At 37.5% G+C, this 12,420-nt stretch overlaps 1 protein-coding gene across 2 annotated transcripts in view; it reads left to right on the forward strand.

Moving 5' to 3' along the window:
• Positions 1-12,420, forward strand: part of RANBP17 (RAN binding protein 17) — a 240,644-nt gene that overhangs the window by 22,039 nt on the left and 206,185 nt on the right. For both annotated transcript variants that reach the window (XR_015795121.1, XM_088134974.1), the window contains exons 8-12: positions 1,204-1,277; positions 4,436-4,555; positions 9,708-9,854; positions 10,126-10,298; positions 10,681-10,874. Coding sequence is in view for 1 of the 2 variants with exons in the window: in XM_088134974.1 (XP_087991100.1) it covers positions 1,204-1,277; positions 4,436-4,555; positions 9,708-9,854; positions 10,126-10,298; positions 10,681-10,874 (708 nt within the window). In the remaining variant the exon portion in view is untranslated. The remainder of the gene's footprint in view (positions 1-1,203; positions 1,278-4,435; positions 4,556-9,707; positions 9,855-10,125; positions 10,299-10,680; positions 10,875-12,420) is intronic.

Below are 12,420 nucleotides of genomic sequence, written 5' to 3' on the forward strand. Positions count from 1 at the left end.
TCCCTTCAGACAGAGTGTGATTTGGATTTTGATTATTGTAAGTGTGGATAGAATCTAAGGGGAGACCTGGGAATTGGTTACAAAGGTGGACTGAAAATTCAACTGTTTTGGTGGAATTTTTCTGCCTAATTTTATCTGTTAAATTATGAAGTAATTTAAACAGGCAAATACCATCTGGTAAATTATTTCATGACAAAATATCTATTTTTAAAAATTTTGCATACAAAACCATAATGTTGGAAAACGGAAAGTTGTGCTGCAGTATTGTATAATAGAATTGTGTTGGAGTTGCAAAGCAGAAATGAAACTACTAGCTATTGATTGCCATGGATACTGAAAACATGGAAGAGACTTATATCTGAGAAGCTTTTGAATATTCATTCTTACTGAGGTATAACTCCAACAGCCAACAGAGTAAAATGTAGGAATGGGCTATGAATGGTCTTGACATTAAAAAAAAAAAAAAAGACACTGGGGTGGCACCTCTGCAGAATTTAGGGCTGACCGTTAATGGGAGGGGTGGAAGGGCTTCACAAATGTTTTCTTCCTTTTGGTAGCAAACATATATGAATGGTAGAATCTCAAATGACTGTGTTTTGCAGCACAGTCTTTTATTTGCAGTTCACTTGAAGTAAATCCAGTGCTGCTCCTTCATTATACAATTATATCTGACCAACTTTATGATATTGTACAGGTAGTCCTCGTTTAGCGACTGACTCATTTAGCAACCATTCCATTTGCAATTATGACAGTGATGAAACAGTAACTTTGTGACCAGTCCTCGCATTTGCAACCTTTGCAGGTCTGTAAAGTAAAGGAAAGCTGAAGTAAGATCATAAGCATAGTTGCAGTTTCACTCAGCGACCGCTAACTTAACAAATGAGTTGCTGGTCCTAATTGAGGTTGCTAAACGAGGACTACCTGTAATGTATTGTCAGAGAACTAATACCTTACAAGAATACAAGAGGCAGTTAAGGGAGAAAAATTGGAAGAGGATGAAAATATCAGTAAATAAATACATGAAGGTAAACTTTCCCCTTCTTTTCCCAAACCAACCATTTCATATTATAAAAAATGGTTCATATGAAACCATTTGACACATGTTAGTATTTATTATTTTAAAATTTTAATTGTGTTTTTGAGAGAGGTATCAAGTAGAAAAGATAAAATTACCCATTTAATTCTTTTCACATTTGTTCTCAGTTTTTCTGGAACCAGAGACTTTGGATCTCTTTTTTGACCTGTATCATTCCCTCCCCTCAATGCTGTCTCAGTTAGTAAGTATAAAGTATCTTTGCTATTTTTTTTTTCAGTAGGAAACTTTCTGTAAAAATGTCCATACAATATAAGTATGTTAAATGTGTCCAACTAAAAAATCCTATTATCGCTCTTGAGATTTTATTATCTTTATATTTTCCAGTGGAATCCTTAGTTCAGCCTGGGAAAAAGATAGTACATGTATACTGTTGCAATTAAGGTCAGTGGGACATTAATATTGGGCAATCCTATTTTCTGGCTTGACAAGATGGCAACCTGTGTTCCATCAGCAGTAACTCATCAGCATATTAAGAAATGTAGTCACTATTACTACTGCAGTTCTGCACACTGTTGACTTTCTAGAATCATCCAGCTATCCACAGTGAAGTGGTATTTTGGCATAGTAATGAGAATAGTGTTTCTGTCACTTCAGCAATGGCTGGGTGATGCTATGAAGATCCTAAGAATCACTAGTGGACATGTGGTCTTTCTCTTCCAGCATTGTTGTTGTTGTTCTTTACATTTATAGGCTGCTGAATTGCTAAGAACTCACAATGGTTTACAGATAACATACATAAGAAATAATATACAATAAAATAAAAATAAAAAGTCCATAAACTAATGGAACATAGAATATAGATAAATTAATCAACCCAAACTATAACCAAACCAAGATAGGGTCATGGTCCAAAGGCCCTCTAGAGGGGCTCTGTTTTTAAGCAGCTTCTGGAAGGTGCTCAGGGTGGAGCCAATCGGATGTTTACTAGAGGCCATTCCAAACCAGTGCAGCCAATGAAAAGTAGTTCTGTTGAGCCTTAGCCTCCCTCATCTCCCTAAAGTGGGACTTCATTAATAGTTTTCCCCATTGTGATTTTCAGAGGTGACCCAAGATGCATTGCTTCCTGAAATGCAGAAAGAAAAAGTATGGTCTCTTCACCCATCACATACAAACATATTAAGATACATTTTAGCATGTGAACAGGAAATACCCCAGACTCATCTCCCATCCCTGGTAATAAAAACACAACAATCACAAATTAAATAGTAAATGTCGTAGATTGCATTCTTATTAATTATGTTGCCCAGCAAGAATGCATACATGCAGAATGTATAGCAAGTGGAGGTCTTTCAGCCCCAATTTCCACTTTAAAAGAAATTAAATAAGGTTGTATTCTGGTCCCTTTTCTATTTAGTCTTTATGTCAACTCCCTAATTCAATCCCTAACAAAAAGTGAATTTTATCTCCCTATGCTAGCAAATAAATAATGTCTGTTTTGCTTTATCCTCTCCCTGACACAAGATGTTCAGCAGAGTTTATGAGCGTTAGATCCTTATTGTAAGGAAGAAAAATTAAAACTTAAAAAACTAAAGTGTTGTATTAATAAAACAATGTGCTACTATCCTCCACAAACGGAAAATCAACAGCAATCTGATTGAGGAAATTAAGGCCTTCAAATACATAGGCATTGTGTTTCAATCTTCTGATAGCTGGGAAGAGCAAGAAAAAACCATTTCCTCTCATGCACAAAAAACTTCCAGTGTAATAATTATGTTTGCCAATCATCTTGAAAATAATTATGTTCCTATTATAATTGTGCTCTTTAGGGGCTGAGTGCTGAGCCTAATACTTAACAGTGTGTGTTTGTGCCTATAAAGTAAAGGTAATTGATACTAAATTCTTCAGAGGAATGTTTCATGCCCCATGCTGCATTTTAAATGCAAGCTTGAGGATGGAGCTCAGTTGTGTATCAATAGGGCTTGCTTGAAGATTTCCCAATTAAAATATAGGCTAAAGTTAACTTTTTGGGAGAGATCTCTGTCCCAGTTCATCCTTTTTTCTCATGGGGAAAAAAAAAGCACATCTTTAGATGTGACCTGTGGTGTATTCTCAGTTCAATCATCGATAATACTAGGATCTGAGAGGGCCTCCAAGAAATCAAACAGCATATCTAGACTTATAGAAGAGCAGGAACACATTTTTTCACCACTGTAACTTCAGCCTGTGGAGCACGCCTTTATCTACTCTGAAGTATTTATATAGCATTTTCTTTTTCTCTCACAGCAGGCTTAATGCCTTGCCATCAAAGGTTCTGGAAGAGAGGTATAACCACCTTCCCTTCCAGGAACAAATCTGTTCCTATGTGGAGGGTGTTGTTGAATCACTTTCTATTAGCTATTCAGTCCTTAGAAATCTCAAAAAAGGTAGCAACATACTATTCAGTCATGATCTCTGTAAAGAAACTCAGGGTATAATTAAGTTCTAATAGATTATTCCATGCCAGAAGGCAATTAACTATATTTTTCTCTCTTAATAGTTTAATTTATTGCATGTTTATTGGTTGACGTTTTATACAGAATTTTGGTCTATGACTGTAAATAAAGTGATCTGTTGTAAGTTTCTTTTCTCTTTTCTTCATAATTTGATGGCTGGGCCAGAGTGAAGTAGCCCAGTCCTAGATTTTATTATATAAGCTATCTTTATGATTGTCCATCATTTTTTTTACACTGGGCCATTTGTGGCCCATAGATTGGTTAGGAACCTAACATCGAATAAGTCTAAAATATTTATAACAGGAGTGGATTGTTTCTCAAGACCATCCACTCAGTTTAATTATTGAATTTTCAGGGACTGCATTCTGTATGTATTTTCAGGCAACATTAGCACAAGTAGTCACACATTCAAGAATGGTTGAATGGGCTGACTATTCTTCCTTCCTTCCATCACCTGCTGTGCCTGCTTCTGTACTCTGTTTTGGCCTTGCGTTATCATAGTTGCAACTGTCTAGATGTTGCATTATAATAGCTTGGCATTCACGTGGCTGTTGCAGACAAAACATTATTATTATTATTATTATTATTATTATTTCATATACCACCTGACTCTCTTGTTTATACAAAAATCTATCAATTGTAGACACTTTGGAGACATTACACATGTTACTGTATTTTAATTCAACTTGCTTGAGTATTTTTTTTCACAATGGTAAATACAAGTTGATGGCAATTTTTATATTTTAAATATAATTTATGTATGACTGTAGCTGTTGGTTCAACTTTAAAGGTGTTTTTGAATAAACACAAATGAAGCAAAATAGCAGCAAAGTTCTTGCTTGGTTCAAAAACCAATATTTATGTCCCATTTAACAATACATTTCTTAAATAATTGTCTCCCTTTTAGGCACTTTCCTGTTTAGTTCAGTTTGCTTCTACAAGACGATCCCTATTTAGCAATCCAGAACGTGCCAAGTATCTTAGTAATCTAATCAAAGGAGTAAAAAGAATACTTGAAAATCCTCAGGTAATTTTTTCCCCAGTTTTCTCATAAGTTCTAGTTAAATGATTTCTGTTTTTTCTTAGAGTATCTTTACTGTAAATACTAAGACTGGCACTTAGTACTCCAATAGCTAAATTAGCCAATGGAAGACTTTACTGTAGTGTTTGGAGTAATATTGTGGGAAATGTGCCAGTTTTTAACTGTGCCCCAAACCATCCCATCTGCTTTACATTTTTGAGCCAGTGCTATAATTTATTGGTATGAGACTTCTCTTAGGTTATCTTTGTCTGAATTAAAATTCATATGAATCTGGATTTTGTTCAGTCCTGGTTTAGTTGTTCAGAAAATTATCTAATTCTAGTTAGATCAGATCCGAATGTGTCCACTCAAGCAAGAATTTTATTTACTTTTTATTTATTTATGTTTATATTTCAAATATCTAGGCTACCCAGTTCCAGTAACTCTGGGCTCTTACCATTTAAAAACAATTGAAAAATAAAACCCAAAAGATGGTGTTATCTGGAGAGAACTACAACCAGCTCGCTCTCCCACCACAGAGATAAAAACAAATAAAAAGCTCTTCCCTTATTACTCTAACCCAAGGCCTAGGGAAAGAGCCATCTTTTTAATGCTCTTTTAAAGGCTAGTAAGGTGAAGACCATGCAAATCTCTTGATGGGGGATGCTCTTCCAGAGGGCAAATGCCATGATAAAGAAGGTCCACCTCCTGAGTCCCGGTAGATGACATTGCTTAATTGATGAGACAGGGAGTATGCCAGATGTTACAGGGTGAACAGAAACCATGGGAGACAGGAGGTCCCTCAAATAACAAGGCCTTATGCCATGTAGAACTTTAAAGGTGACAACCAGCACCTTAAATTACGTCCGGAAGCCAACTGGTAACAGAGTATGCATGTTACATGTGCGCGGTATGGCCCTCCCAGTGTTGCTTATGTCACTGGGTTGTGTACCAGCTGCAGTTTCTCAGTGGTTTTAAAGGGCAGCCCATGTAGAGCACATTGCCATAGTTCATCAATTAGATGATAAAGGCGTGAACCATCAGAAGAAGGGCCTCCTGATTGAGGAAACAGCACAGTTAATGCACAAGGTGAACCTGTGCAGAGGCCTTCCTGGCTGCAGTTGCTACCTGCCCTTCAAGCAGGATGCCTTAGTTGCACATTAGGTGCAAACAGAGTAATGTAACCCTATTTAGAGCCAGAGATGGAGGATCCCCAGCACCAAGAGGCTCAATTACCCATAGCTACTCAGTCTTGCTAGGATAGAATCTAAGATTGTTCCTCTCTATCCAGATCTTGAAAACCTCCATGCACTGGGACATCACTTGACATTCAACAGCATCACTTAACCAGTCTGCAGACATGAAGTATAACTGAGTATCATCAGCATATTGATGATACCTGTCTCCGAACCAGTGTCCTCATGTAGTTGTTAAATAGGTGAGATCATTGAGCCTAGAGGCATCATGCAAACCAGGCAGCATTGGGCTCAACCTCTTTCCTCCTATCAATACTGACTGGAACCAGCTATGGAGAAAAGAAAACTACATCCCCCATCCTAGTTCTGCCATAGGTCCTCTACAAGCACAATCAGTGCTATCTCTGCACCATAGACGGTACCCGTCTGAAAAGGGTCTAGATAACCTGTTTCCTCCAGGTTATCTATAACTAACCCATCCACATTCAACAGCCTTCCCCAAAAGCTGTATTTAGCCCAACCACCTTTCAACAGCCTTCCCCAGAAAGGAAAGGTTAGAGACTGGACAAAAGTTCTCTAACATGGTTGGGTCCAGGGAAGGCTCCTTGAGGAGGGGGTGTACCACTTCCTCTCTCAAAAAGGCCATCACCATTGCATGGACCCAACTGCCTGTCACCTCCTGAACGGCTTTATCCAACCAGGAGGCACAGGTAGATGGGCTAATAGCATAGGGGATCCTGTCCGCTTCTTCAGGAGGTACAGGCTCAAACACTTCCCAAATAATCTAACAAGGCTGTACTTCCAGTGCCCTGACTGGACCATCCAAATCTTAGTGATTTGATCTACTAAATGCCTACAGTATTCCTCACAGCAGCCTAACGCATGGAACTGAGGCTTGTTTCTCCCAGCAGTGGAGAAGTCACCAAAAAAGGGCTGTTGGCTGACTATTGACAGAGATGCACAAAAATAAGAAATACTATGAAATGTTATATTCCACTGAGTAACGTGGGAAAGCATAAAAAGATTTACCTTTTAAACTTTTGTTGGTGGTTCTGTGTGGCTAAATCCAGATTTAATAAGAGAAGGCATTTGTTAAAATGTAATTTTTACTGTTACCTTTCACACTTTATCTTTCAACAAGCAAAGCACGCACATTTTATTTCAAACTATTCAAGAAAAACGACATTCCATAAAGGTAGGCATGGGGAGTTTTGTGCAAAAAGAATGTATTTGATTTTGATGTGTTGTTTTAATTCACCCCTATTTTTAGTGAGCAATGTCTGTGGAAAATTATAGACACTGTAGGTGTAATTTTTGGCAAAAATGTCCTGTTTCAGAGGAATAATTGTAAGTGTAAGTGTGCAAAACATTTCAAATTCAAACCAGTTTTGCATTTCAAGCAAGCTGTTTCATGCTCAAAATAGGAATTTTGAATTTGAAATGTAGATGACAGGGAGATAAGCTTTTTAAAGTCTGATATTTTGAAAAACAAAGTTTTTGTTATTATTAAATGTAGTTAGGTGACATTTGCAAACATAATAGCTTCTTCTGTAGGAACAAATTCACCAAAGTATGATAATTGCAAGGATTTCACTGTATAAGCAAGTACTGAGAATCCTTAAAGTTTTCACTGTAGACCTATTATCTCCACATCTCTCCTTTTATAAAGAAATTTTTGTTGTCATTATGATTATATTTTGCAGACATAGTGTTTGTGTTTCTTCAGTGTTTAGGAACATTCTCCTGTGCACAATACTACATGTGGGGCCAATGCTATTTGGTTTGCTTTGTGGGGATCCAATTGAACTTCTGAAATTTCCCTGTGATTGTTAGCAGTTGAATTCATTTTGGAATTCGGGCATATTAGATGCACATCCCAATTGGTTTGTCTATGTGAATTTCCTCATGCCTATGTTAATGTGCATTTCCTCTGTCCTTGAGTCAGCAGAAAAGTATGTCAACATATATTGTGCTCCCATAGCTGAAGTACTGAAGTACTGTGCCTTAGTACTGAGGTGGGTTGGGGTGTCCTTAGAGTTTTAATGTGAGACAGCTTCAGGATAGTGACAGGGGAATTCCATGGCTTCCTTTCCCCGCTTGCCATGCATCACCTCCTGGCAGAAAAAAGAGCCACCAATTGCTTCCATAATGAGTGATGGGATGAGATTGGGTGATTTTGGCCAATTAGATGGGTTATTTTCTTTTTTCACATGACTGTCCTGGGAGATCAGTAGTCCTGTGGGAAAAAGAACAACTGAAAATATCCCCACAATCTGTAAGTTGGGACAGTGCTCAGAGGCCCATCACACAACTCCTTCCTGCTTCCGCCTGCTTCCCCTTATATACTTGTCAGATGGATTTTTTTTTTGGTAGTAGGACGATTGGGGTAGTGTAGAACCATACTATATCCAGCCAAAATGGATGTAGAGGGCAGTGCCTGGTGAGAGGGCAGGTAAACAGTATTCCTCCATTAAAAAGAGGTAATTCTACTAGAAAGGGATATTCCAGTGACTAACAAAAAAAGATAGGCAAGGCAGACTGTTTGTCTTTCTGGGAGCCCATAGAGGATAGTGCTAGGCAACTGAATGGAATGGGGCCATGCCCACAGCAGAATTAAGTCTCCAGCAAGAATTGGGCATGTCTTTGCCCCGACCCCCATCCTCATTACCCTTCTCATCAAAGTATTATAGGTTGTTTATGTAGTACGATTTGTTTTGTGAGAAGAGGGAGAACACTTCAACAGTGGAACAGTTACAATCAACCCCATGCTGCCTCTACAGTGGTCTGGTAATGAGACAGAGGTGACATCATGAGGACAGGATCCTTAAAAACAGCTAGCAAGACATCTTTGTGTCACAGAGGGAGAGAATGATCCCTATTTCAAATAAATATCTGTTACAGTGCTTTTTAGGTTTGTGGAAAATTGAGGAATGAGGGAACTGGAGGAAAGATGAAGTGGGCTGCTAATTTATATGTTCTTTGCATGTACTGGGCTTTGTTAGTTGTGCCTATTGTATGATTTCTGGAAAAAAGAGGCTTTTAAAATACATTGTTATTCTTTTTTTAAAAAAAAGTAAGTTTATAACAATAAGTACGTTACATTATGATATTCTTGTTAAAATGAAGAAACAGGAGAGGCATATAACACAGTTCTGTGGCAGTTTGTAGCTTTGTCACATGCAAACTGACTTCCATGTTGCGGGCTCTATCTTGGGAATGAGAAATAGCCCGTGGATTTTGAATTGCTTTGGATCATAAAAGAGTCAAACAACTTAACTTTCTTTTGCCCAAGTAAGTTTGTGATGTAATCCTAGCTCCTGATTTAGTAAGGTTCCATTGCCTGGTTTCTAAGAGCAATTAGTAAGAATGAGCCAAGTTTAAATCTTGTCCTTTTTTCTGTCTTAAGGTGTTAAGGAAACAGCAATGCATTGAGATCTTGTTGATAGTTTGGGGGGAGCAGAGAGGATATAATAAATCATTTGTAACATAAAAGACTTTTACCACCCTTGTTTGACTTAATAAAGATTTCTGCATATACACATACTTGCTGTTCATATATTCAGAAACACACCTGGCTGCTGTGTTACTGTTGCCCTATTCCTGATCACCCCATATGTATTTAACTCCTTCTCTGTGCGTCTGCTGTGACAGTAAATTTTTATCGCATTCTTAACACAGTGCTGATTTTCTCCTAGTACATTGCATGTCTAGTTTATTATGTGCTGCTTCTATGAAGAATCACAACTTGTACTCCCACTTCAAATCTAGGCCAGCAGATAATTCTCAGTATTTGACTTTGTAAAATTGTTTCAAAATTATGTCTTTGAATATTTGTGGCATAGGACAATGACAGTAATAATTTTGATTTGGGGATGGACTGTATCCTCTTCTTGTGTAGACCTATTAGTCATTTGTCTCTAGGCTTCTCATAACAAATAACTATTTTATTTTTAATAATTCAGGGTTTATCGGATCCTGGTAACTATCATGAATTCTGCCGATTTTTGGCTCGATTGAAAACCAATTATCAGCTGGGAGAATTAGTAGTTGTGAAAGATTATCCAGAAGTTATTAGACTGATAGCAAGTTTCACCATTACTAGTTTACAGGTAAGGTAATAATAGAATGTATTTGTGCGTGATTTGATTTTTTAAAAAGGAGGGGGGCAGGTCGAGCTTGGTGACTGTGATTGTTTACCTTTTATCTGCCAAGAATATTCTTCTGTAAGGTTGTCAGTTTAGGGTTCCATCTGTTTTTCATAATACATAATCATGGGTTTTGTGTTCTAACTAAGGTGTGAAGAAAAATCATAAATGTTTGTAATTGCTCACATTGGATTGAAACTTACTCTAATGAAAACCTCATTTCATTTCTTCATAGCACTGGGAATTTGCACCAAACAGTGTTCATTATTTGCTAACCCTTTGGCAAAGAATGGTTGCCTCAGTTCCTTTTGTGAAATCATCAGAACCCCATCTCTTAGATACCTATGCACCTGAAATCACGAAGGCATATATTACTTCTAGATTGGAATCTGTTTCCATGGTTATAAGGTAACAAAGAGTACAATTCTCCATAATTATACCTTCATAACTCTAGCTCTGTTGCACAAAGATACTGTTTTTTTCCTGATATCTATTTTTAATTTGGGTAACTCCATTAATTTCCTTCCTGAAATAAATAGAAAAAACAGATGCTTCCGAAATTAGTTTGCTCCAATCTAAGTCTTCTCATGCTTCATTTATAAAAGAAAAGCCAAATTCATCATTGTTGAATTAATTAACCAGCTTTCATCCTTAAAAAACAAGCACACTTCCTTCTGACAAATTTTATGCTGATTTCAGCTGTTAGTTTGTGGATAGTGATTGTAATGTCATTCCAAACTATCCAGTGATTTTCACATTGTCCATTATAATTTTTTCATATGTATTTTAGGGAAGGTTTGGACGATCCCTTGGATGATACAGCCACAGTATTTCAGCAATTGGAGCAACTATGTACAGTTAGTAGATGTGAATATGAAAAGACTTGTGCTCTTCTTGTACAGTTGTTTGACCAAAATGCACAAAGCTATCAGAAGTTGTTGCAGTCATCCAGTAGAAACCCCCTGGCAATCTCAATTCAAGAAGGTTAGTATATATTAGTGTTCTAATTTTAAATGTGCATACATCTCCCTCATATGTTTGGCTCATTCATCTGTTTTTTTCTGAATCAGTTTTTAATACAAGGAGAAATAATATTACCAAAAAACATCCAATATTGTATAGAGGTACACAAAGAGTAGAATTTTCTCTGCCTTCTTCCTTATCTCTGCTCTTTGTGATCTGCTTGAGGGGATCCTCCAGACTTCTGGGACAAAGTTGTGGGCCAGGAGACTGTAGAAGGAAGGAGGAGTTGACTCCTCCCTATTTCACTGAACCCTTAGTTATGAAGTGGCTTTTTAAAAACTACTTAAGATTTTTCACATAAGAATTACCTCTCTTGATTTTTAAGAAAATTTAAATTATATATACAGTGGTACCTCGGTTCACGAACGCTTCTGTTCACAAACAATTCGGTTCACGAACAGCTCCAGTCACAAAATTTTGCCTCCGTTCGCGAACGCCGGATCGGATTATGAACAGGATCCACGGCCATTTTCCCTCCCGTGACACGTGGTCACGGCTTCCTGTAGGGAGGGGGACTCTCCCTCCAAGCAATATCCGCCTCCCACCCGCCTTCCTGTCCTCCATGCCAGAAGTCGCGTTGAGCAAGGTTAGCGTTCTCTCTCTTCGTGCTGTACTTTGTGTCATATTTTTGCGGTTTTAAAGAAAAAAAACATGGTTCAGAATGGATTAACCGTAATTACATTGAACCTTATGGGGAAATTTGATTCGGGACGCGATCAAAAATCGGTTGGCGACCAAATTCGGAGGGGTCAGAATGGATTAACCGTATTTACATTGAACCTTATGGGAAAATTTGATTCAGTTCACGACCAATTCGGTTCGCAACCAGAGTCACGGAACGAATTAAGTTTATGAACCAAGGTACCACTGTACATACATCAAATTATATATATACATCATTATATTTCCTTTTAGGATAAGCAGTGTTGTTCAAAGTAGGAAAAAAAGAAGTAAGAAATAGTAAGGCAAAGAAATTGGCTTCAGTAAGGCATGAGGTAAGGAAAAAAAAAGGAAATATAGCAAATCTGGTATACATCCAATGTCATGCAGTATACCAAGGGCTGGATTAAGGCCAACTGATACCCTAAGTACAGCCGAACAGTGGTGCCCCTCAGCCCTTCCATTGTTTATCTGACAAGACATTAAGACTCAATAAATGCTGAAAGTAAAATAAGAGATTAAAAATTCAGTTTTCTTCCAGGCCATTCCCCTAGGCCGGACCCCACAACTAAAATATAAACTTTTAAAAAATGTATTTAACACTAAATAGCAGTAAGCAAAATAAGCAAATTATTTACTTATAATAAGGGCAATAGAAGAAAAGCAAATTTTCAACACTTTTTAATGCGTTTTTAATAAAATTGTTATAATGGAAAAATGCAAATACAAAAATGTATTGAAAACTAAAGTCGAGCATGGCAGTGAAAGAATTAAGGGCATAATAGCTAGGGGGGAAAATTCTGCAGTGCCCCCCTTCCCTTGGTGCCCTAAACAGGTGCTTATTTTG

This window comes from Python bivittatus, unplaced genomic scaffold (assembly GCF_059951505.1).
Source record: "Python bivittatus isolate LINGU-HERP-01145 unplaced genomic scaffold, Pbiv_v1 ctg000020_np1212, whole genome shotgun sequence".
In the NCBI taxonomy this organism is placed as follows: Eukaryota; Metazoa; Chordata; class Lepidosauria; order Squamata; family Pythonidae; genus Python; species Python bivittatus.